At 41.5% G+C, this 27958-nt stretch overlaps 1 protein-coding gene across 3 annotated transcripts in view; it reads left to right on the top strand.

Moving 5' to 3' along the window:
* The window catches only part of LOC135564727 (ethanolamine-phosphate cytidylyltransferase-like), a 46149-nt gene extending 19239 nt beyond the window's left edge, over window positions 1-26910 (top strand). For all 3 annotated transcript variants that reach the window (XM_065010648.1, XM_065010647.1, XM_065010649.1), the window contains 11 exons: window positions 177-338; window positions 6182-6248; window positions 7467-7551; window positions 8499-8540; window positions 9452-9590; window positions 10938-11020; window positions 13811-13888; window positions 14090-14155; window positions 21219-21284; window positions 23465-23553; window positions 24622-26910. In XM_065010648.1, coding sequence (XP_064866720.1) covers window positions 177-338; window positions 6182-6248; window positions 7467-7551; window positions 8499-8540; window positions 9452-9590; window positions 10938-11020; window positions 13811-13888; window positions 14090-14155; window positions 21219-21284; window positions 23465-23553; window positions 24622-24736 — 992 coding nt within the window. In that variant the 3' untranslated portion in view covers window positions 24737-26910. The remainder of the gene's footprint in view (window positions 1-176; window positions 339-6181; window positions 6249-7466; window positions 7552-8498; window positions 8541-9451; window positions 9591-10937; window positions 11021-13810; window positions 13889-14089; window positions 14156-21218; window positions 21285-23464; window positions 23554-24621) is intronic.
* The last annotated feature ends 1048 nt before the right edge of the window (window positions 26911-27958 follow it).

Genomic DNA, 27958 nt, shown 5'->3' with positions numbered 1-27958 from the left:
ATGCCAGGTGAAAACACTCTCTACAGCTATTAGCTTCTGGTGGTCGGTGTGTTGTGATGGATATCAGTGACTTTAATGCCAGGTGAAAACACTCTCTACAGCTATTAGCTTCTGGTGGTCGGTGTGTTGTGATGGATATCAGTGACCATTAGTAATAATACCTCCTCACCCTGTAGGTGAGATCTCACAACACAAGGGTCCCCCGGTCTTCACCCAGGATGAACGATACAAGATGGTGAGAGCCATCAAGTGGGTGGATGAGATAGTGGAGGGAGCGCCCTACGTCACCACGCTGGAGACCCTGGACAAGTACACCAGTGACTTCTGTGTGCACGGAGGTGAGTTTGCTGAGATACTTGAATGGGTGGGCCGGTTCTGAATATTCAGTTCATCTTTATTTAACCAGGATAGGCCACTCAGCAACTGTTTGTGTAGAGAGAGAGAGGAACATCCCCCCCCCCATGTCTTTGATAGGTTTGCTGAAGCTCTGAAAGAGAACATTTTAATTGACTGTAACACCACGTAGTGTAGACTCAAAAATAGTAGAGTAGAACTTCACTCATTTTCATTGTATTGTTTTAATGTGAAGTGTAACATAGTAACACAAAAACATAGTAACAGTAGTAACACAGTAACATAGTAACAGAGTAACATAGTAACACAGTAACATAGTAACATAGTAACAGTAGTAACATAGTAACAGTAGTAACATAGTGGCATAGTGACACAGTAACAACAACACAGTAACATAGTAACATAGTAGCAGTAGTAACATAGTAACATAGTGGCATAGTGACATAGTAACACAGTAACACAGTAACATAGTAACATAGTGGCATAGTGACATAGTAACACAGTAACATAGTAACAGTAGTAACATAGTAACAGTAGTAACACAGTACCATAGTAACATAGTAACACAGTAACATAGTAACATAGTAACACAGTAACAGTAGTAACACAGTAACATAGTAACAGTAGTAACACAGTAACATAGTAACATAGTGGCATAGTGACATAGTAACATAGTAACACAGTAACATAGTAACACAGTAACATAGTAACACAGTAACATAGTAACACAGTAACACAGTAACAGTAGTAACATAGTGACATAGTGACACAGTAACAGTAGTAACAGTAGTAACATAGTAACAGTAAGTAACAGTAGTAACACAGTAACATAGTAACATAGTAACACAGTAACATAGTAACATAGTAACACAGTAACATAGTAAACATAGTAACATAGTAACATAGTAACACAGTAACATAGTAACACAGTAACATAGTAGTAAACACAGTAACAGTAGTAACACAGTAACACAGTAACATAGTAACATAGTAACACAGTAACATAGTAACACAGTAACATAGTAACACAGTAACACAGTAACATAGTAACACAGTAACATAGTAACAGTAACATAGTAACACAGTAACATAGTAACATAGTAACACAGTAACACAGTAACATAGTAACACAGTAACACAGTAACAGTAGTAACATAAACATAACATAGTAACACAGTAACATAGTAACAGTAGTAACATAGTAACACAGTAACACAGTAACATAGTAACATAGTAACATAGTAACATAGTAACACAGTAACACAGTAACATAGTAACACAGTAACATAGTAACACAGTAACATAGTAACACAGTAACATAGTAACATAGTAACACAGTAACACAGTAACATAGTAACAGTAACATAGTAACACAGTAACATAGTAACATAGTAACACAGTAACACAGTAACATAGTAACATAGTAACATAGTGACACAGTAACAGTAGTAACACAGTAACACAGTAACATAGTAACACAGTAACATAGTAACACAGTAACATAGTAACACAGTAAACATAGTAACAGTAGTAACACAGTAACATAGTAACATAGTAACACAGTAACAGTAGTAACACAGTAACATAGTAACATAGTAACACAGTAACACAGTAACACAGTAACAAGTAACATAGTAACATAGTAACACAGTAACATAACATAGTAACACAGTAACATAGTAACATAGTAACACAGTAACATAGTAACATAGTAACATAACATAGTAACATAGTAACACAGTAACACAGTAACACAGTAACATAGTAACACAGTAACATAGTAACAGTAACATAGTAACACAGTAACATAGTAACAGTAGTAACACAGTAACACAGTAACATAGTAACACAGTAACAGTAGTAACACAGTAACACAGTAACATAGTAACATAGTAGTAACACAGTAACATAGTAACATAGTAACACAGTAAACATAGTAACATAGTAACATAGTAACACAACACAGTAACATAGTAACATAGTAACACAGTAACATAGTAACACAGTAACACAGTAACATAGTAACACAGTAACATAGTAACACAGTAACATAGTAACACAGTAACATAGTAACACAGTAACATAACATAGTAACACAGTAGTAACATAGTAACATAGTAACACAGTAACATAGTAACAGTAACATAGTAACATAGTAACACAGTAACACAGTAACATAGTAACACAGTAACATAGTAACATAGTAACATAGTAACATAGTAACATAGTAACACAGTAACATAGTAACACAGTAACATAGTAACACAGTAACATAGTAACAGTAGTAACATAGTAACACAGTAACATAGTAACATTAGTAACATAGTAACATAGTAACATAGTAACACAGTAACATAGTAACACAGTAACATAGTAACATAGTAACACAGTAACAGTATTAACACAGTAACATAGTGGCATAGTGACACAGTAACATAGTAACACAGTAACATAGTAACAGTAGTAACATAGTGACACAGTAACATAGTAACAGTAGTAACATAGTGGCATAGTGACACAGTAACAGTAGTAACACAGTAACAGTAGTAACACAGTAACATAGTAACACAGTAACATAGTAACAGTAGTAACACAGTAACATAGTAACATAGTAACACAGTAACATAGTAACATAGTGGCATAGTGACATAGTAACATAGTAACACAGTAACATAGTAACACAGTAACATAGTAGCGTATTAACACAATAACACAGTAACAGTAGAAACATAGTAACACAGTAACATAGTAACAGTAGTAACACAGTAACATCGTAACACAGTAACATAGTAACATAGTAACACAGTAACACAGTAACATAGTAACATAGTAACACAGTAACATAGTAACATTAGTAACATAGTAACACAGGAACATAGTAACATAGTAACACAGTAACATAGTAACATAGTAACACAGTAACATAGTAACACAGTAACATAGTAGCATAGTAACATAGTAACACAGTAACATAGTAACAGTAGTAACACAGTAACATAGTAACACAGTAACATATTAACATAGTAACACAGTAACAGTAGTAACACAGTAACATAGTAACAGTAGTAACACAGTAACCTAGTGGCATAGTGGCATAGTGACACAGTAACATAGTAACACAGTAACATAGTAGCGTATTAACACAATAACACAGTAACAGTAGTAACACAGTAACATAGTAACAGTAGTAACACAATAACACAGTAACAGTAGTAACATAGTGACATAGTAACACAGTAACAGTAGTAACACAGTAACATAGTAACATAGTGGCATAGTGACATAGTAACATAGTAACACAGTAACATAGTAACACAGTAACATAGTGACATAGTAAATTAGTAACACAGTAACACAGTAACATAGTAGCGTATTAACACAATTACCAAGTAACAGTAGAAACATAGTAACACAGTAACATAGTAACGTAGTAACACAGTAACATAGTAACATAGTAACACAGTAACAGTAGTAACACAGTAACATAGTGGCATAGTGACACAGTAACATAGTAACACAGTAACATAGTAACAGTAGTAACATAGTGACACAGTAACATAGTAACAGTAGTAACATAGTGGCATAGTGACACAGTAACAGTAGTAACACAGTAACATAGTAACACAGTAACATAGTAACACAGTAACATAGTAACAGTAGTAACATAGTGACATAGTGACACAGTAACAGTAGTAACACAGTAACATAGTAACACAGTAACATAGTAACAGTAGTAACACAGTAACATAGTAACACAGTAACATAGTAACACAGTAACAGTAGTAACACAGTAACATATTAACAGTAGTAACATAGTAACATAGTGGCATAGTGACATAGTAACACAGTAACATAGTAACACAGTAACATAGTAGTGTATTAACACAATAACACTGTAACAGTAGAAACATAGTAACACAGTAACATACTAACATTAGTAACACAGTAACATAGTAACACAGTAACATAGTAACACAGTAACATAGTAACACAGTAACACAGTAACACAGTAACATAGTAACAGTAGTAACATAGTAACACAGTAACATAGTAACACAGTAACACAGTAACATAGTAACATAGTACCACAGTAACATAGTAACATAGTAACATTAGTAACATAGTAACACAGTAACATAGTAACACAGTAACATAGTAACACAGTAACAGTAGTAACATAGTGACATAGTGACACAGTAACAGTAGTAACACAGTAACATAGTAACACAGTAACATAGTAACAGTAGTAACACAGTAACAGTAGTAACATAGTAACACAGTAACATAGTAACATAGTAACAGTAGTAACACAATAACACAGTAACAGTATACACATAGTAACACAGTAACATAGTAACACAGTAACAGTGGTAACATAGTAACACAGTAACATAGTAGTGTATTAATAAAATAACATTAGTAACATAGTATCACAGTTACACAGTAACAGTAGTAACATAATAACATAGTGGCATTGTGACACAATAACAGTGGTAACATAGTAAAACAGTAACATAGTAGCGTATTAACACAATAACACAGTAACAATAGTAACAGTAGTAACACAGTAACATAGTAACATAGTAACACAGTAACACAATAACACAGTAACATAGTAACAGTAGTAACACAGTAACATAGTAACATAGTAACATAGTACCACAGTAACATAGTAACATAGTAACAGTAGTAACATAGTAACACAGCAACATAGTAACACAGTAACACAGTAACATAGTAACACAGTAACATAGTAACACAGTAACATAGTAACATAGTAACACAGTAACACAGTAACATAGTAACACAGTAACACAGTAACACAGTAACACAGTAACATAGTAACATAGTAACACAGTAACACAGTAACACAGTAACATTAGTAACATAGTAACACAGTAACATAGTAACATAGTAACACAGTAACATAGTAACATAGTAACACAGTAACATAGTAACATAGTAACACAGTAACACAGTAACATAGTAACACAGTAACATAGTAACACAGTAACACAGTAACATAGTAACACAGTAACATAGTAACACAGTAACAGTAGTAACACAGTAACATAGTCACAGTAGTAACACAGTAACATAGTAACACAGTAACATAGAAACATATTAACACTCTAACAGTGTTAACATAGTAACACAGTAACATGGTAACAGTAGTAACACAGTAACATACTAACACAGTGACATATTAACATAGTAACCCAGTAACATACTAACACAGTAACATAGTAACACAGTAACATATTAGCACAGTGACATAGTAACATACTAACACAGTAACATACTAACACAGTAACACAGTAACATAGTAACACAGTAACATATTAGCACAGTGACATAGTAACATACTAACACAGTAACACAGTAACATAGTAACACAGTAACATAGTAAAACAGTAACATATTAGCACAGTGACATAGTAACATACTAACACAGTAACACAGTAACATAGTAACACAGTAACATAGTAACACAGTAACATATTAGCACAGTGACATAGTAACATAGCAACTTATTAATCCATTAACATATTATATTAACATAGTGTCATTATTAACCCATTAACATATTATATTAACATAGTAACACTGTGAGGAACTAGTAACACAAGCATTTCACTGCATCCGCTATAACATCTGCTAAACTGTTTACGCGACCAATACACTTATTTGATTTAGTTTTAATATTTTTGGGGGTAATATCCTGTTTTGTGTTTTCCCAGTATCTTGCCCCTTGACCTCCTGTAAAGTATCTCATGTCTGTCAACTTGATCAGAATATAGCAGACATGTTGAATGTGTCATTTCAGATGACATCACACTAACAGTGGATGGGAAGGACACATATGAAGAGGTGAAGAGGTCAGGGAGGTACAGGTGAGAGTTACTCAAGCTGGAATGAACCTTGAACTAAAGCTGTCGTTAATAATATACACTGAACAAAAATATAAAGGCAACATGTAAAGTGTTGGTCCCATGTTTCATATGCACAAAAAGCTTATTTCTCTCAAATCTTGAGCTCCAATTTGTTTATATCCTGTTAGTGAGCATTTCTCCTTTGCCAAGATAATCCATCCACCTGACAGGTATGGCATATGAAGAAGCTGATTACACAGCATGATCATTACACAGGTGCACCTTGTGCACCACTCTAAAATGTGCAGTTTTGTCACACAACACAATGCCACAGATGCCTCAAGTTTTGAGGGAGTGTGCAATTGGCATGGTAACGGCAGGAATGTCCACCAGAGCTGTTGCCAGAGAATTTAATGTTAATTTCTATACCATAAGCCACGTCGTTTTAGAGAATTTGGCAGTGCGTCTGTGAACGGAGTGCCCCATGGTGGGGTTATGGTATGGGCAGGCATAAGCTGCAGACAATTAACACAATTGCATTTTATCGATGGCAATTTGAATGAACACATATACCGTGACGAGATCCTGAGGCCCATTGTCGTGCCATTCATCCGACGCCATCACCTCATGTGTCAGCATGATAGTGCACAGCGCCATGTTGCAAGGATCTGTTACACAATTCCTGGATGCTGAAAATGTCCCATTTCTTCCATGGCCTGGATACTCACCAGACATGTCACCCATTGAGCATGTTTGGGATGCTCTGGATCGACATATACAACGTGTTCTAGTTCCAGACAATCTCCAGCAACTTCACACAGCCATTGAAGAGGAGTGGGACAACATTCCACAGGCCACATTCAACAGCCTAATAAACTATGTGAAGGAGATGTGTCGTGCTGCATGAGGCAAATGGTAGATACTGACTGACACACCAGATACTGAATGGTTTTCTGATTCACGACCCTACTTTTTTTTAAAGGTATCTGTGACCAACAGATGCATATCTGTATTCCCAGTCATGTCATATGCATAGATTAGGGCCTATTGAAATGTATTTCAATTGACTGATTTCCTTATATGAATTGTAGCTGCAAAATCTTAGAAATTGTTGCATTTTGCGTTTATATTTTCTATAGTATATTTTATATTATTTTATATATTATCATATTATTATTGCTGTTGTTATGCTCTGTTTACAATTGTACAATTTTATCTCATGGCCTGGTGTGGTTCCAGGGAGTGCAAGCGAACCCAGGGAGTTTCTACCACAGACCTGGTCGGTCGCATGCTACTGATGACCAAAGCCCACCACAGCAACATAGTGAGTATAGAAACCCCTCATAGGTTACCATGGTGAGTATAGAAACCCCTCATAGGTTACCATAGTGAGTATAGAAACCCCTCATAGGTTACCATAGTGAGTATAGAAACCCCTCATAGGTTACCATGGTGAGTATAGAAACCCCTCATAGGTTACCATAGTGAGTATAGAAACCCCTCATAGGTTACCATAGTGAGTATAGAAACCCCTCATAGGTTACCATGGTGAGTATAGAAACCCCTCATAGGTTACCATAGTGAGTATAGAAACCCCTCATAGGTTACCATAGTGAGTATAGAAACCCCTCATAGGTTACCATAGTGAGTATAGAAACCCCTCATAGGTTACCATGGTGAGTATAGAAACCCTCAAACCCCCCCTCATAGGTTACCATAGTGAGTATAGAAACCCCTCATAGGTTACCATGGTGAGTATAGAAACCCCTCATAGGTTACCATAGTGAGTATAAAAACCCCTCATAGGTTACCATAGTGAGTATAGAAACCCCTCATAGGTTACCATAGTGAGTATAGAAACCCCTCATAGGTTACCATAGTGAGTATAGAAACCCCTCATAGGTTACCATAGTGAGTATAGAAACCCCTCATAGGTTACCATAGTGAGTATAGAAACCCCTCATAGGTTACCATGGTGAAACCCCTCATAGTTATAGAAACCCCCCTCATAGGTTACCATAGTGAGTATAGAAACCCCTCATAGGTTACCATAGTGAGTATAGAAACCCCTCATAGGTTACCATAGTGAGTATAGAAACCCCTCATAGGTTAGGAGTTCTTCCACTTCAGTTGAATTTCCACTTAGTCTCCTGTTGACATCAAAAATGTAGAAGTCATGATATGCTCCTATCTGTCATGTCTCCGAGCTCCTATTGTTACAGTTGAATAATAGATCAACTGAAGCCTGTTTCCTCTCCTATGTCCCCTCAGGGCCATTCAGACTATCAACAGCACACAGACAACTTTGGCAAGGTAGGTCCCATGTCTACTCTCATACAAGTACCACTTTAAGAAAAGTTATTTTTTTAAATCCCACAAAGGCTCACTCTGTGAAATGCACAGCCGTCTGTTTTTGATCATTTAAATAAAGAAGTGCCCTTTAAAAAAAGAGTGCACTTGACCGTAGCAACTGCTTTGTCATGGTCTACTATTTGTGTCCAAATCCTGGGTAGACTTTCTCTGCTACAGCTTTAGTACCCCCCAACTCTCACCAACTCTCTCTCTGAAACAAAGGGTGTTATTGTGGTGCCCAGTTGATAATCAAAACTGTGGGCCTGGCCAGGTGGTAATGAATACTACCTCTGTTCCCTCTGAATGCAGAAACTGACCAGAGGATCTACAATTGAACAACGTTTAGATCCCAAATGGGGGAAAGAGAACGGAATGATCACCGTTACGTAACAAATGTTCTCTTTTTCAAACGTTGAAAGAGAGAGAAAAAATATATTTGGCCAGTGTTGAATAAATGTGTTGGGGGCTCTGACGGACATTGAGATATACCTCACAGTGCTGACTGACTGGCTACTGGATGTTCAAGAAGAGGGATCTCAGATGGTGTTTTACTCATTTGGCCACTGGGTGGCGCAGTGTGATCATTTTCTCCTATGAGAAAAGACCATTGTGAATATTGAATACGAACTTTGAATACCAAATGCTATAGGATTTATGGACAATACTTCATTCCATTTAGGGGACTTTAAATCTTTTGGCACAATAACTCCCTCAGAGGTTCCACCTGTATAGCCTCTGTAAGGAATATCATACAGCATCATCTATTACTCAGTGTAATGATATCATTCCTTTGCTGGCTTGGAATGAACATTTAATCGTGGTTTGTCAAGTGCTACACTGTATTTATACTTTGTGCATTATGGGTGTTGCAGGGTCCTAAGGGCCACAGTCCGTGGACGGGGGTGTCCCAGTTCCTCCAGACGTCCCAGAAGATTATCCAGTTTGCCTCAGGACAGGAGCCTCAGCCTGGGGACACCATCATCTATGTGGCTGGAGCCTTCGACCTCTTCCGTATCCTCTGTCTGGTGGCTCCATGAACGCACTACTTTCAATTGCATGTGTTTGATACCATTCCATTCGTTGCATTCCAGCCAATACAATGGCTGGAATCCTGCATGGTGAAGTCTCCCTCCACCAGCCTCCTCATATTTGCCATGGCTGGTGCCAGGAGATTTTCCTGACCATGTCTATAATATGAAGTGTGTTGATACAGGTAACTGCCAAAATAAAGGAAACACTAACATAAAGTGTCTTAATAGGGTGTTGGGCCACCACGAGAACAGCTTCATTCCCCCTTGGCATACATTCTACAAGTGTCTGGAACTCTATTTGAGGGATGAGACACAATTTTTCCACCAAAAATCCATCATTTGGTGTTTTGTTGATAGTGGTGGAAAACGCTGTCTCAGACGTCGCTCCAGAATGTCCCATAAGTGTTCAATTGGGTTGAGATCTGGTGACTGAGACAGCCATGGCATATGGTTTACATTGTTTCCCTGCTCATTCAGCGACCACTTGTGCCCTGTAGATGGGGACATTGTCATCCTATGGTGGCATTGCCATGGTAGCCAAAAATAATGGCTTACCCAGCATTTTTTTCATCACCCTAGGCATGATGGGATGTTAATTGCTGAATGAACTCAGGAACCAAACCTTTGAGGAAGCACTTGCTTTCAATATACTTTGTATCCCTCATTTAGTCAAGTGTTTCCTTTATTTTGGCAGTTACATGCACATAAGAACGGTTTGACTTGTGACTAAGGCCTTCTTTGACAGCTTTGAAGGCCCTGATGGTAGGATACATCAATGTCAAGTGACTCTATACACTCATACCTACCATGTTAGAGCAAAGAGTTGTTATTTTCTGACCATGTGACCTGACCAAGAAAAACTGGCCCATAGAAAGACAAACACCCCTCATGCTAGTGTAACCGATGTGAAATGGCTAGCTAGTTAGCGGGGTGCGCTCTAATAGCGTTTCAATCGTTGACGTCACTCGCTCTGAGACCTTGAAGTAGTTGTTCCCCTTGCTTTGCAAGGGCCGCAGCTTTTGTGGAGCGATGGGTAACGATGCTTTGTGAGAGGCAGTTGTTGATGTGTGCAGAGGGTCCCTGGTTCAAGCCCAGGTAGGGGTGAGGAGAGGGACGGAAGCTATACTGTTACACTACCTAGCTGCACTACACTTATGTGACGTAGATGTTCTATATTTCTATAACTGGCTAGTCCTGTGGTCAGCCAAAACACCTGGGCCCAGTCATCTGCAGTGTGTGGAGAGGTTTTAGATTATAGACTGGACTCAGAGGCCTAGTTTGTAGATACTATAGTTGTTGTTGTCGGCCTTGACCAATGTCTTCTCAGATATTGGCCATGTGGACTTCCTGGAGGCGGTTTCCAGGCTTTCAGACAAGCCATATGTTATAGTGGGGTTACACTTTGACCAGGTGAGTCTGACAAGCCATATGTTATAGTGGGGTTACACTTTGACCAGGTGAGTCTGACAAGCCATATGTTATAGTGGGGTTACACTTTGACCAGGTGAGTCTGACAAGCCATATGTTATAGTGGGGTTACACTTTGACCAGGTGAGTCTGACAAGCCATATGTTATAGTGGGGTTACACTTTGACCAGGTGAGTCTGACAAGCCATATGTTATAGTGGGGTTACACTTTGACCAGGTGAGTCTGACAAGCCATATGTTATAGTGGGTTACACTTTGACCAGGTGAGTCTGACAAGCCATATGTTATAGTGGGGTTACACTTTGACGAGGTGAGTCTGACAAGTCATATGTTATAGTGGGGTTACACTTTGACCAGGTGAGTCTGACAAGCCATATGTTATAGTGGGGTTACACTTTGACCAGGTGAGTCTGACAAGCCATATGTTATAGTGGGGTTACACTTTGACCAGATGAGTATGACAAGCCATATGTTATAGTGGGGTTACACTTTGACGAGGTGAGTCTGACAAGTCATATGTTATAGTGGGGTTACACTTTGACCAGGTGAGTCTGACAAGCCATATGTTATAGTGGGGTTACACTTTGACCAGGTGAGTCTGACAAGCCATATGTTATAGTGGGGTTACACTTTGACCAGGTGAGTCTGACAAGCCATATGTTATAGTGGGGTTACACTTTGACCAGGTGAGTCTGACAAGTCATATGTTATAGTGGGGTTACACTTTGACCAGGTGAGTCTGACAAGCCATATGTTATAGTGGGGTTACACTTTGACCAGATGAGTCTGACAAGCCATATGTTATAGTGGGGTTACACTTTGACCAGGTGAGTCTGACAAGCCATATGTTATAGTGGGGTTACACTTTGACCAGATGAGTCTGACAAGCCATATGTTATAGTGGGGTTACACTTTGACCAGGTGAGTCTGACAAGCCATATGTTATAGTGGGATTACACTTTGACCAGGTGAGTCTGACAAGTCATATGTTATAGTGGGGTTACACTTTGACCAGGTGAGTCTGACAAGCCATATGTTATAGTGGGATTACACTTTGACGAGGTGAGTCTGACAAGCCATATGTTATAGTGGGGTTACACTTTGACCAGATGAGTCTGACAAGCCATATGTTATAGTGGGGTTACACTTTGACCAGATGAGTCTGACAAGCCATATGTTATAGTGGGGTTACACTTTGACCAGGTGAGTCTGACAAGCCATATGTTATAGTGGGGTTACACTTTGACCAGATGAGTCTGACAAGCCATATGTTATAGTGGGGTTACACTTTGACCAGGTGAGTCTGACAAGCCATATGTTATAGTGGGGTTACACTTTGACCAGGTGAGTCTGACAAGCCATATGTTATAGTGGGGTTACACTTTGACCAGGTGAGTCTGACAAGTCATATGTTATAGTGGGGTTACACATTAACCAGGTGAGTCTGACAAGCCATATGTTATAGTGGGGTTACACTTTGACCAGGTGAGTCTGACAAGCCATATGTTATAGTGGGGTTACACTTTGACCAGGTGAGTCTGACAAGCCATATGTTATAGTGGGGTTACACTTTGACCAGGTGAGTCTGACAAGCCATATGTTATAGTGGGGTTACACTTTGACCAGGTGAGTCTGACAAGCCATATGTTATAGTGGGGTTACACTTTGACCAGGTGAGTCTGACAAGCCATATGTTATAGTGGGGTTACACTTTGACCAGGTGAGTCTGACAAGCCATATGTTATAGTGGGGTTACACTTTGACCAGGTGAGTCTGACAAGCCATATGTTATAGTGGGGTTACACTTTGACCAGGTGAGTCTGACAAGCCATATGTTATAGTGGGGTTACACTTTGACCAGGTGAGTCTGACAAGCCATATGTTATAGTGGGGTTACACTTTGACCAGGTGAGTCTGACAAGCCATATGTTATAGTGGGGTTACACTTTGACCAGGTGAGTCTGACAAGCCATATGTTATAGTGGGGTTACACTTTGACCAGGTGAGTCTGACAAGCCATATGTTATAGTTATAGGGGTTACACTTTGACCAGGTGAGTCTGACAAGCCATATGTTATAGTGGGGTTACACTTTGACCAGGTGAGTCTGACAAGCCATATGTTATAGTGGGGTTACACTTTGACCAGGTGAGTCTGACAAGCCATATGTTATAGTGGGGTTACACTTTGACCAGGTGAGTCTGACAAACCATATGTTATAGTGGGGTTACACTTTGACCAGGTGAGTCTGACAAGCCATATGTTATAGTGGGGTTACACTTTGACACAATCTGGTCTATTGTCTCCTCAGTTGAGCTGTAAACTAGATAATTTAGGCTGGGATTTGTAGGTCTAATACAGCCATTTATATATCAATAAGTATCAATTCTGGGTAACAATTACTGTAATAATTGTGCATTAAAATTGACAAAAATGGCTTTTTAGCAAAAAACTATTTCTCAAGCAAGAATTTTGCAAGGACTGTCTAGGAGTGGTCTCAGTGGGGAGAGGAACATGTAAAAGTAGCTGTTATTGACAGAGAGGTTTGGAACTCTTTGTTATTGGTCTATTGACCAATTTACCACCTGATGTGGCTTTCAAAGGCAATGTTCCCTCAATGTTCTCGGTGATCCCATTCACGGTAAACGCTGCATATTTCAACTCAATCAGAAATGGCATTTTAAAACCCACAATGCCTATAACCAACCCACTGTCAAATTACATCCTGACACTGATAGTGGACATTTGCATCATCTTGTTCTTACTTTTTCAGGAGGTGAATCGCTACAAAGGGAAGAATTACCCCATTATGAACGTCCATGAGAGAACACTCAGTGTGCTGGCCTGTCGGGTAAGTTCTCTCTCCTTCTCTTCCATAAGAGATACTGTACATCTCTTTTCTAAGAGTTCTTTTGTAAATTGTGTGCATGCAGGGCTCCCTTGTGAAAGAGACCTTGGTCTCAATGGGACTGTTAAAATAAAGGTCAAGTAAAATAATGAGCAGTGATGAGTATATTAATCTAATGTGCTTCTGTTCTGTTTCTGTCTGCAGTATGTCTCTGAGGTGGTGATTGGTGCGCCTTATGCAGTCACGAGAGAGTTACTAGACCACTTCAAGGTAAGGGCTCAAGACACTACACTTGTTCTGCAGAGCCATTTGAACAGGCTAACATTTGTGGAAACTCCCAAGGTTAGTTTTGGGTCTCATCCTGCATGGTATCTACAGTGGGTTAGTGTTGGGTCTCATCCTGCATGGTATCTACAGTGGGTTAGTGTTGGGTCTCATCCTGCATGGTATCTACAGTGGGTTAGTGTTGGGTCTCATCCTGCATGGTATCTACAGTGGGTTAGTTTTGGGTCTCATCATGCATGGTATCTACAGTGGGTTAGTGTTGGGTCTCATCCTGCATGGTATCTACAGTGGGTTAGTGTTGGGTCTCATCCTGCATGGTATCTACAGTGGGTTAGTGTTGGGTCTCATCCTGCATGGTATCTACAGTGGGTTAGTGTTGGGTCTCACCCTTCATGGTATCTACAGTGGGTTAGTTTTGGGTCTCATCCTGCATGGTATCTACAGTGGGTTAGTGTTGGGTCTCATCCTGCATGGTATCTACAGTGGGTTAGTGTTGGGTCTCATCCTGCATGGTATCTACAGTGGGTTAGTGTTGGGTCTCATCCTGCATGGTATCTACAGTGGGTTAGTGTTGGGTCTCATCCTGCATGGTATCTACAGTGGGTTAGTGTTGGGTCTCATCCTGCATGGTATCTACAGTGGGTTAGTTTTGGGTCTCATCCTGCATGGTATCTACAGTGGGTTAGTGTTGGGTCTCATCATGCATGGTATCTACAGTGGGTTAGTGTTGGGTCTCATCATGCATGGTATCTACAGTGGGTTAGTTTTGGGTCTCATCCTGCATGGTATCTACAGTGGGTTAGTGTTGGGTCTCACTCTTCATGGTATCTACAGTGGGTTAGTTTTGGGTCTCATCATGCATGGTATCTACAGTGGGTTAGTTTTGGGTCTCATCCTGCATGGTATCTACAGTGGGTTAGTGTTGGGTCTCATCATGCATGGTATCTACAGTGGGTTAGTGTTGGGTCTCACCTTCATGCATGGGGTTATCTACAGTGGGTTAGTGTTGGGTCTCATCCTGCATGGTATCTACAGTGGGTTAGTGTTGGGTCTCATCATGCATGGTATCTACAGTGGGTTAGTGTTGGGTCTCATCCCATGGTATCATGGTATCTACATGTATCTACAGGGTTAGTGTTGGGTCTCATCCTGCATGGTATCTACAGTGGGTTAGTGTTGGGTCTCATCCATGGGTATCTACAGTGGGTTAGTGTTGGGTCTCATCCTGCATGGTATCTACAGTGGGTTAGTGTTGGGTCTCATCCTGCATGGTATCTACAGTGGGTTAGTGTTGGGTCTCACCCTGCATGGTATCTACAGTGGGTTAGTGTTGGGTCTCATCCTGCATGGTATCTACAGTGGGTTAGTGTTGGGTCTCATCCTGCATGGTATCTACAGTGGGTTAGTGTTGGGTCTCATCCTGGGTCTCATCCTGCATGGTATCTACAGTGGGTTAGTGTTGGGTCTCATCCTGCATGGTATCTACAGTGGGTTAGTGTTGGGTCTCATCCTGCATGGTATCTACAGTGGGTTAGTGTTGGGTCTCATCCTGCATGGTATCTACAGTGGGTTAGTGTTGGGTCTCACCCTGCATGGTATCTACAGTGGGTTAGTGTTGGGTCTCATCCTGCATGGTATCTACAGTGGGTTAGTGTTGGGTCTCATCCTGCATGGTATCTACAGTGGGTTAGTGTTGGGTCTCATCCTGCATGGTATCTACAGTGGGTTAGTGTTGGGTCTCACCCTTCATGGTATCTACAGTGGGTTAGTGTTGGGTCTCATCCTGCATGGTATCTACAGTGGGTTAGTGTTGGGTCTCATCCTGCATGGTATCTACAGTGGGTTAGTGTTGGGTCTCACCCTGCATGGTATCATGGGTTATCTCACAGTGGGTTATCTACAGTGTTGGGTCTCACCCTGCATGGTATCTACTATCTACAGTGGGTTAGTGTTGGGTCTCATCCTGCATGGTATCTACAGTGGGTTAGTGTTGGGTCTCACCCTGCATGGTATCTACTATCTACAGTGGGTTAGTGTTGGGTCTCATCCTGCATGGTATCTACAGTGGGTTAGTGTTGGGTCTCATCCTGCATGGTATCTACTATCTACAGTGGGTTAGTGTTGGGTCTCACCCTGCATGGTATTTACAGTGGGTTAGTTTTGGGTCTCACCCTGCATGGTATCTACAGTGGGTTAGTGTTGGGTCTCACCCTGCATGGTATCTACAGTGGGTTAGTGTTGGGTCTCACCCTGCATGGTATCTACAGTGGGTTAGTGTTGGGTCTCACCCTGCATGGTATCTACAGTGGGTTAGTGTTGGGTCTCACCCTGCATGGTATCTACAGTGGGTTAGTGTTGGGTCTCATCCTGCATGGTATCTACATGGTGTTGGGTCTCATCTACTATCTACAGTGGGTTAGTGTTGGGTCTCACCCTGCATGGTATTTACAGTGGGTTAGTTTTGGGTCTCACCCTGCATGGTGTCTACAGTGGGTTAGTGTTGGGTCTCACCCTGCATGGTATCTACAGTGGGTTAGTGTTGGGTCTCACCCTGCATGGTATCTACAGTGGGTTAGTTTTGGGTCTCATCCTGCATGGTGTCTACAGTGGGTTAGTGTTGGGTCTCATCATGCATGGTATCTACAGTGGGTTAGTGTTGGGTCTCATCCTGCATGGTATCTACAGTGGGTTAGTGTTGGGTCTCATCCTGCATGGTATCTACAGTGGGTTAGTGTTGGGTCTCATCCTGCATGGTATCTACAGTGGGTTAGTGTTGGGTCTCACCCTGCATGGTATCTACAGTGGGTTAGTGTTGGGTCTCACCCTGCATGGTATCTACAGTGGGTTAGTGTTGGGTCTCATCCTGCATGGTATCTACAGTGGGTTAGTGTTGGGTCTCATCCTGCATGGTATCTACAGTGGGTTAGTGTTGGGTCTCATCCTGCATGGTATCTACAGTGGGTTAGTGTTGGGTCTCATCCTGCATGGTATCTACAGTGGGTTAGTGTTGGTCTCATCCTGCATGGTATCTACAGTGGGTTAGTGTTGGGTCTCCTCCTGCATGGTATCTACAGTGGGTTAGTGTTGGGTCTCATCCTGCATGGTATCTACAGTGGGTTAGTGTTGGGTCTCATCCTGCATGGTATCTACAGTGGGTTAGTTTTGGGTCTCATCCTGCATGGTATTTACAGTGGGTTAGTTTTGGGTCTCACCCTGCATGGTGTCTACAGTGGGTTAGTGTTGGGTCTCATCCTGCATGGTATCTACAGTGGGTTAGTGTTGGGTCTCACCCTGCATGGTATCTACAGTGGGTTAGTGTTGGGTCTCATCCTGCATGGTATCTACTATCTACAGTGGGTTAGTGTTGGGTCTCACCCTGCATGGTATCTACAGTGGGTTAGTGTTGGGTCTACAGTGGGTTAGTGTTGGGTCTCATCCTGCATGGTATCTACTATCTACAGTGGGTTAGTGTTGGGTCTCACCCTGCATGGTATCTACAGTGGGTTAGTGTTGGGTCTCATCCTGCATGGTATCTACAGTGGGTTAGTGTTGGGTCTCACCCTGCATGGTATCTACAGTGGGTTAGTGTTGGGTCTCATCCTGCATGGTATCTACAGTGGGTTAGTGTTGGGTCTCATCCTGCATGGTATCTACAGTGGGTTAGTGTTGGGTCGCATCATGCATGGTATCTACAGTGGGTTAGTGTTGGGTCTCATCCTGCATGGTATCTACAGTGGGTTAGTGTTGGGTCTCACCCTCCATGGCATCTACAGTGGGTTAGTGTTGGGTCTCATCCTCCATGGCATCTACAGTGGGTTGGTGTTGGGTCTCAATCTGCATGGTCTCTACTATCTACAGTGGGTTAGTTTTGGGTCTCATCCTGCATGGTGTCTACAGTGGGTTGGTGTTGGGTCTCACCCTGCATGGTATCTACTATCTACAGTGGGTTAGTTTTGGGTCTCATCCTGCATGGTATTTATTTGTTATTTTACCAGGTAAGTTGACTGAGAACACGTTCTCATTTGCAGCAATGACCTGGGGAATAGTTATAGGGGAGAGGAGGGGGATTAATGAGCCAATTGTAAACTGGGGTTTATTAGGTGACCGTGATGGTTTGAGGGCCAGATTGGGAATTTAGCCAGGACACCGGGGTTAACACCCCTACTCTTACGATAAGTGCCATGAGATCTTTAATGACCTCAGAGAGTCAGGACACCCGTTTAACGTCCCATCCGAAAGACGGCACCCTACACAGGACAGTGTCCCCAATCACTACCCTGGGGCATTGAGATATTTTTCTTTAGACCAGAGGAAAGAGTGCCTCCTACGGGCCCTCCAACACCACTTCCAGCAGCATCTGGTCTCCCATCCAGGAACTGACCAGGACCAACCCTGCTTAGCTTCAGAAGCAAGCCAGCAGTGGTATGCAGGGTGGTATGCTGCTGGCTACAGTGGGTTAGTGTTGGGTCTCACCCGCATGATATCTACAGTGGGTTAGTGTTGGGTCTCACCCGCATGATATCTACAGTGGGTTAGTGTTGGGTCTCATCCTGCGTGGTATCTACATAGTGGGGTAGTGTTGGGTCACCCTGAATGGTATCTACAGTGGGTTAGTATTGGGTCTCACCTTGCATGGTATCTACAGTGGGTTAGTGTTGGGTCTCACCCTGCATGGTATTTACAGTGGGTTAGTGTTGGGTCTCACCCTGCATGGTATTTACAGTGGGTTAGTGTTGGGTCACCCTGCATGGTATCTACAGTGGGTTAGTGTTGGGTCTCACTCTGCATAGTATCTACAGTGGGTTAGTATTGGGTCTCACCCTGCATGGTATCTACAGTGGGTTAGTGTTGGGTCTCACCCTGCATGGTATTTACAGTGGGTTAGTATTGGGTCTCACTCTGCATAGTATCTACAGTGGGTTAGTATTGGGTCTCACCCTGCATGGTATCTACAGTGGGTTAGTGTTGGGTCCCATCATGCATGGTATTTACAGTGGGTTAGTGTTGGGTCTCATCATGCATGGTATCTACAGTGGGTTAGTGTTGGGTCTCATCATGCATAGTATCTACAGTGGGTTAGTGTTGGGTCTCCTCCTGCATGGTATTTACAGTGGGTTAGTGTTGGGTCTCATCCTGCATGGTATCTACAGTGGGTTAGTGTTGGGTCTCATCATGCATAGTATCTACAGTGGGTTAGTGTTGGGTCTCCTCCTGCATGGTATTTACAGTGGGTTAGTGTTGGGTCTCCTCCTGCATAGTATCTATAGTGGGTTAGTGTTGGGTCCCATCATGCATGGTATTTACAGCACCCTACGTGGTATCTACAGTGGGTTAGTGTTGGGTCTCACTCTGCATAGTATCTACAGTGGGTTAGTATTGGGTCTCACCCTGCATGGTATTTACAGTGGGTTAGTATTGGGTCTCACTCTGCATAGTATCTACAGTGGGTTAGTGTTGGGTCCCATCATGCATGGTATCTACAATGGGTTAGTGTTGGGTCTCATCATGCATGGTATCTACAGTGGGTTAGTATTGGGTCTCACCCTGCATGGTATCTACAGTGGGTTAGTGTTGGGTCTCACCCTGCATGGTATCTACAGTGGGTTAGTGTTGGGTCTCATCATGCATGGTATCTACAGTGGGTTAGTGTTGGGTCTCATCATGCATGGTATCTACAGTGGGTTAGTGTTGGGTCTCATCATGCATGGTATCTACAGTGGGTTAGTGTTGGGTCTCATCATGCATGGTATCTACAGTGGGTTAGTGTTGGGTCTCATCATGCATGGTATCTACAGTGGGTTAGTGTTGAGTCTCATCATGCATGGTATCTACAGTGGGTTAGTGTTGGGTCTCATCATGCATGGCATCTACAGTGGGTTAGTGTTGGGTCTCACCCTGCATAGTATCTATAGTGGGTTAGTGTTGGGTCTCATCCTGCATGGTATCTACAGTGGGTTAGTGTTGGGTCTCCTCCTGCATGGTATTTACAGTGGGTTAGTGTTGGGTCTCATCCTGCATGGTATCTACAGTGGGTTAGTGTTGGGTCTCATCATGCATAGTATCTACAGTGGGTTAGTGTTGGGTCTCATCCTGCATGGTATCTACAGTGGGTTAGTGTTGGGTCTCATCATGCATGGTATCTACAGTGGGTTAGTGTTGGGTCTCATCATGCATAGTATCTACAGTGGGTTAGTGTTGGGTCTCATCATGCATAGTATCTACAGTGGGTTAGTGTTGGGTCTCATCAGTGCATGGTATCTACAGTGGGTTAGTGTTGGGTCTCATCATGCATGGTATCTACAGTGGGTTAGTGTTGGGTCTCATCCTGCATGGTATCTACAGTGGGTTAGTGTTGGGTCTCATCCTGCATGGTATCTACAGTGGGTTAGTGTTGGGTCTCACCCTGCATGGTATCTACAGTGGGTTAGTGTTGGGTCTCATCATGCATGGTATCTACAGTGGGTTAGTGTTGGGTCTCATCCTGCATGGTATCTACAGTGGGTTAGTGTTGGGTCTCATCATGCATGGTATCTACAGTGGGTTAGTGTTGGGTCTCATCATGCATGGTATCTACAGTGGGTTAGTGTTGGGTCTCATCATGCATGGTATCTACAGTGGGTTAGTGTTGGGTCTCATCCTGCATGGTATCTACAGTGGGTTAGTGTTGGGTCTCATCATGCATGGTATCTACAGTGGGTTAGTGTTGGGTCTCATCCTGCATGGTATCTACAGTGGGTTAGTGTTGGGTCTCATCATGCATGGTATCTACAGTGGGTTAGTGTTGGGTCTCATCATGCATGGTATCTACAGTGGGTTAGTGTTGGGTCTCACCCTGCATGGTATCTACAGTGGGTTAGTGTTGGGTCTCATCATGCATGGTATCTACAGTGGGTTAGTGTTGGGTCTCATCGTGCATGGTATCTACAGTGGGTTAGTGTTGGGTCTCATCATGCATGGTATCTACAGTGGGTTAGTGTTGGGTCTCATCATGCATGGTATCTACAGTGGGTTAGTGTTGGGTCTCATCATGCATGGTCTACTTCTGCAGGTGGACCTTGTGTGTCATGGGAAGACAGAGGTGCATCCTGACAAAGACGGGTCGGACCCCTATGCTGTGAGTACCCTGTGCCTTTTTCTGACACACTACTACTAAAAAACAATGTGCTGGTGCACTCCAATTGATACAAACTATAAAGCCATGGGAACTTGGTATAAGGTGCTCTTTGAAAGGGTAGTCTATGACTGGCAGAAAACTACAAGGCCATGGGGACTTGGTATGTTTTACTTTCACGTACAGTGGGGGGGAAAGTATTTAGTCAGCCACCAATTGTGCAAGTTCTCCCACTTAAAAAGATGAGGCCTGTAATTGTCATCATAGGTACACTTCAACTATGACAGACAAAATGAGAAAAAATATACAGAAAATCACATTGTAGGATTTCTAATGAATTTATTTGCAAATTATGGTGGAAAATAAGTATTTGGTCAATAACAAACATTTATCTCAATACTTTGTTATATACCCTTTGTTGGCAATGACAGAGGTCAAACGTTTTCTGTAAGTCTTCACAAGGTTTTCACACACTGTTGATGGTATTTTGGCCCATTCTTCCATGCAGATCTTCTCTAGAGCAGTGATGTTTTGGGACTGTTGCTGGGCAACACAGACTTTCAACTCCCTCCAAAGATTTTCTATGGGGTTGAGATCTGGAGACTGGCTAGGCCACTCCAGGACCTTGAAATGCTTCTTACGAAGCCACTCCTTCGTTGCCCGGGCAGTGTGTTTGAGATCATTGTCATGCTGAAAGACCCAGCCACGTTTTATCTTCAATGCCCTTGCTGATGGAAGGAGGTTTTCACTCGAAATCTCACGATACATGGCCCCATTCATTCTTTCCTTTACACGGATCAGTCGTCCTGGTCCCTTTGCAGAAAAACAGCCCCAAAGCATGATGTTTCCACCCCCATGCTTCACAGTAGGTATGGTGTTCTTTGGATGCAACTCAGCATTCTTTGTCCTCCAAACACAAGTTGAGTTTTTACCAAAAAGTTATATTTTGGTTTCATCTGACCATATGACATTCTCCCAATCTTCTTCTGGATCACCCAAATGCTCTCTAGCAAACGGGCCTGGACATGTAGTGTGTTACTGATGGTTGGCTTTGTTACTTTGGTCCCAGCTCTCTGCAGGTCATTCACTAGGTCCCCCCGTGTGGTTCTGGGATTTTTGCTCACCGTTCTTGTGATCATTTTGACCCCGCGGGGTGCGATCTTGCGTGGAGCCCCAGATCGAGGGAGATTATCAGTGGTCTTGTATGTCTTCCATTTCCTAATAATTGCTCCCACAGTTGATTTCTTCAAACCAAGCTGCTTACCTATTGCAGATTCAGTCTTCCCAGCCTGGTGCAGGTCTACAATTTTGTGTCTGGTGTCCTTTGACAGCTCTTTGGTCTTGGCCATAGTGGAGTTTGGAGTGTGACTGTTTGAGGTTGTGGACAGGTGTATTTTATACTGATAACAAGTTCAAACAGGTGCCATTAATACAGGTAACGAGTGGAGGACAGAGGAGCCTCTTAAAGAAGAAGTTACAGGTCTGTGAGAGCCAGAAATCTTGCTTGTTAGTAGGTGACCAAATACTTATTTTCCACCATAATTTGCAAATAAATTCATAAAAACTCTTTTTTCCCTCATTTTGTCTGTCATAGTTGAAGTGTACCTATGATGAAAATTACAGGCCTCTCTCATCTTTTTAAGTGGGAGAACTTGCACAATCGGTGGCTGACTAAATACTTTTTTTGCCCCACTGTAATTTAGCAGACACTCTTATCCAGAGCAATTAGGGTGAAGTGACTTGCTCAAAGGCACATCAACAGATTTTTCACCTAGTCAGCTCAGAGATTTGAACCAGCAACCTTTCGATTACTGGCCCATACACTTCACCGCTAGACTTCCTGCCACCGTATAAGATGCTCTTTGAAAGGGTAGTGTATGACTTGCAGAAAACCAAAGGGGATAATAGCCACCACTTTAGTAAACGAGAAATGTTGAACAATTTATCATGGGGCTTACAGTACTTTTCCCATCAAGGCAATCGCACAGAAAAATGTAGGGATGAACTTCTTCATTTAAAAAGCCTTTGTTACTTGGTTATTAAGTGGTTACAATGTATTTGGAAGACTAATATAATATACAGTATTGTATACAATAACATATTCCGTTTTTTGCAAACTTTTATCCTAAGCGTGCAATGTCTAAGTGAATGTTTAAGTGGGGACTGTGTTTCTCTGAATGCAGGAGCCCAGGAAGAAAGGAATACTGCACACTGTGGACAGTATGAACAGCCTCACCACTGATAGTATTGTTCAGAGGATCATCAAAAACAGGTGAGGGCAGGAAGAAGTGAGATAACCTGGTATGTCACATCATCATGATAATATCTCTAGTTTAAATGATGCTAAGGTCACGTCATCATGATAATATCTCTGTAGTTTCAATGATGCTAAGGTCACGTCATCATGATAATATCTCTGTAGTTGTAAGGTCACGTCATCATGATAATATCTCTGTAGTTGTAAGGTCACGTCATCATGATAATATCTCTGTAGTTGTAAGGTCACATCATCATGATAATATCTCTGTAGTTGTAAGGTCACGTCATCATGATAATATCTCTGTAGTTTAAATGATGCCAAGGTCACGTCATCATGATAATATCTCTGTAGTTGTAAGGTCACGTCATTATGATAATATCTCTGTAGTTTCAATGATGCCAAGGTCACGTCATCATGATAATATCTCTGTAGTTGTAAGGTCACGTCATCATGATAATATCTCTGTAGTTTCAATGATGCTAAGGTCACGTCATCATGATAATATCTCTGTAGTTTCAATGATGCTAAGGTCACGTCATCATGATAATATCTCTGTAGTTTCAATGATGCTAAGGTCACGTCATCATGATAATATCTCTGTAGTTTCAATGATGCTAAGGTCACGTCATCATGATAATATCTCTGTAGTTTCAATGATGCTAAGGTCACGTCATCATGATAATATTGGGGAAAAGTAAAGAAAGTCACACACTATATTACTCCCAGTAACCGTTCTCTACTTTGTAAGTGTTTGAACCGTTTGTCTGAACCTGCACAGCATTATGGGTATGCGTTTTCAGCTCCCACTATAAAATGATATAATAACACTCTCTGCCATTTAGCAGATTGTTTTATCCAAAGCGACTTACAGTCATGCACGCATACATTTTACGTACAGGTAGTCCCGGGAATCGAACCTACTATCCTAGCGTTGCAAGCATCATGCGCTACCAAGACATTCCAATGATACTATACTCTAAATCACAGAAGGGTAAATATTCCATGCGTTACCATGATGGTTTTAACCAATAGCCCTCTGCACACTATTGAAACCTCCCCTCTGTGTCCCCTGCGATGTAGGCTGCTGTTCGAGGCCAGGAACCAGAAGAAAGAGGCCAAAGAGATGGCTCTGATCCAGGCCATGAAGAGAAGAGAGGAGGAGAAGGGCAAGGAGAGGGCCCAGGCTGTGCTCTAGGACGACAGGCCCGAAGGAGCACTCCCACCACGAGGAACCATTGACCACCCTTAGGGTCAATCTGAGACGGACTAAACCTAATACATCTAACCCCCACCACCAATGCAGCGCAGTCAATCCACCTCATCTGGGTTCCAACTCCCAACCAACACCCTCCAGGTCACACAGTCTCCTTACCGACAGCCAGACAGCGAGCCTTTGTTTTCAACATGCAGTATTCTTACAATGGGAGTTCTGTTGTAGGTTCCACATGGTAACATGTTAGGTGAGGCTGTTTCTTTGTCTTAATATCTTAATACAGGCTGTATGCATTTACATGTTCTTTATTTCTTATGGTTTGACAAACCACCTTAACAGTATAGACCTCTCACTGTCTCCCTTCCTCACTGAGTTAGAACCAGACAGGGAACCAGAAGGCCCAACATAGTCACTGAGTTATAACCAGTCAGAGAACCAGAAGGCCCAACATAGTCACTGAGTTATAACCAGTCAGGGAACCAGAAGTCACTGGGTTATAGCCAGCCAGACAGGGAACCAGAAGTCCCAGCCTAGTCTTGTGGAACCAGACAGGTGTGTCTCTAAATAAATCTGTCTGTGCAAGTTAACGCCAGACTAATATTTGTTTTCTAAATAATTATCATAACGTAAGTTATTTTTCTTGGGATTGATTGAGCTTTATTTAAACAGGAGAATTATGAATGATTCATTTCTGTGAGAAATAGTGTGGTTAGGTTGAAGTCTGTCAGGCGAGGCTTGGGCTTGTTGCTTTGGAGATCCATCAAACCACCTCTGCTGCTCCTCGCACAGCGATTGTTGAACAACCAACACATTGGATGCATCCAAAATGGCACCGTTTTTCCTAAATAGTGTTTAACATGGACCTGATGGTCAACAGTAATGCATTAAATAGGGAATAGGGCTTCATTTCAGATGCAGCCGTTGTCATTCTCCAAGGGACTGTTGCTGCTGTCATCGTGGCAATAGGCTGATCCCCTCACAACTTACAGTCCTATCTTATCTATCTCTGTATATATGTACTGTATGTATGTATTATACATTAATATTAACCAGAAGAACTCTCTGGAAGATGTTGAAACCACTAGAGGTGTTCAGGGGTGGGTTTGAAAATGTACCATCTCTGTGAGAGCCTATTGGTCGATTTTACCTTGGGAAAAGCTGAGGTCATTAATGATTCAAGCTTTCTATCAGAGACTACCCTCAGCTTTCGGACAGTTTTAATCAGTTTCTAGAAGAGAAACGGAATTGAATATTACACTCTTAGAAAAAAGGGTTCCAAAAGGCTTATTTGGCTGTGCCCATAGGAGAACCCTTTTGGGTTCCAAGTAGAACCCTTTTTGGTTCCATTTTGAATCCAGGTAGAACCGTTTTGGCAACCCAAAAAGTTTCTACCTGGAACCAAAAAGGGTACTTCAAAGGGTTATCCTATGGGGACAGCTGAAGAACCCTTTTCGGTTCTATATAGCACCTTTTGTGTAGATGGGCCAACCTATGGGACCTCATGTAGATAATATTACCAGAACGTACTGACTGGAAAGCCTTGGAACTGTTCTATGTTATAGAATGAATCTATAATATAGATAGAATGGTTCTCCACTACAACAAATGCAAACTATTATTCCAGGACCCATTGTCCAACCTTTGAGCGCAGTTCTTGTTTTAACCACAGCAGGTCCCTCTTCCTCTGTAAAAGACACGACTTATCCTTGTACATTCTGGTAGAGCACTGAACTGAGTTTTAACCAGATGCTTTTAATGGCAAATTATTTTAAACGATAGGAGATTATGAAATATGTACGGTGCTGTTAACTTAGATAAACTAATGACCTTTTACTGTCATACGATCAAAAGTCTTAATCAAACCTCTGGAGAAGAAATCACCATTTCAAAACGTTAATCGGATGAAATACTATATTTTTCATAAATGTATATTTTTCAGTCAGACCACCTCGACATAAACTCTGGTTGGTTTCATATGTTTTAAAAGCATATAAAATATTGTCTGTCTATAAAGTTGGAATGTATTCAATGTACTGTATAGGCTACAGTGATCTCCTATGTATGTTATTGACAACTCTGATCTCCTAAATGACAAACGCTGTGGAATTTGGTACAGTATATTATCATTGTCAATAATAACAACTCCATCTAACAAACTGTGTTGGTCATCTTGACCTTGTCTCCTTATTTTAAAAACCATTTGACTAATAGAAGGTGTGTTAGGGCAATCATTTTCGCTGCCTAGTTGTTCTTAAAGGATCAATTTATCCATTTTTTTTTGTTGTATTTTGTTAATTAGACCATGCATATCAGCAGTTAAGGTCTCTATTCAATCAGTATCACTGAAATTCAGTGTTACAGCGTCGTTGCAATTTAAAGGCAAAGTTCACCCGTTAGCAGAGACTGCATTCACGGTAAAAGCTGCATATGTTGGCTCAATCGGAAATGACCTGTGAATTTCGATCCGGCAATCTGTAACGCTTCTGCAATACAGATTGAATAGAGCCATACGTTTTCAAGATAGAGAACTTTAGATAAAAATAAAAGTGTGATGATGGTGTGATTTGCATCATCACACTTTTAGCATTTTACTAAAGGTGCTCTATCTTGACAACTTAGGGTCTTGCACCATATCTACAGTGGACTAATTAGCAAAATACTTGAAGATAGTTTGAGTAAAGCGATCTTTATAGGCAAAGGCATTATAAAGGTAATCATCATCATTCATTAAAGAGTATGAGGTCATGTGTTGGACAGATAAGTGAACCTTTGATCAGCCTAAATTAGGGTCAAATTGCATCTATCAATCAACACTACAAAGTCAGGAAATGTCAGTTCATTACTTTGACCATTTTTTATTAGCCAGAGCCCAATTAGTGTGCAGTATATCCTCATTCCTCATACAGCAAAGTGATATGTTGAATATACAGTGGAGAATGAACACTTTCTATGAAGTAGGTCAACATTTGTACAATGCTTTATATTATAATATCCTTTATAATGTGTCATGACACTGACTATACACTGAGTGTACAAAACATTACCCTCCTAATATCTTGTTGCAACCCCTTTTGCCCTCAGAACAGCCTCAATTCATCAGGGAATGGACTCTAGGTGTTGAACGTGTTCCACAGGGATGCTGGCCCATGTTGACTCCAATGCTTCCCACAGTTGTGTCAAGTTGGCTGGATGTCCTTTGGGTGG

This window comes from Oncorhynchus nerka, linkage group LG26 (assembly GCF_034236695.1).
Source record: "Oncorhynchus nerka isolate Pitt River linkage group LG26, Oner_Uvic_2.0, whole genome shotgun sequence".
NCBI classification, from domain to species: Eukaryota; Metazoa; Chordata; class Actinopteri; order Salmoniformes; family Salmonidae; genus Oncorhynchus; species Oncorhynchus nerka.
Note: the sequence above shows the minus strand (reverse complement) of the source record. Positions and strands in the feature narration are given on the sequence as shown.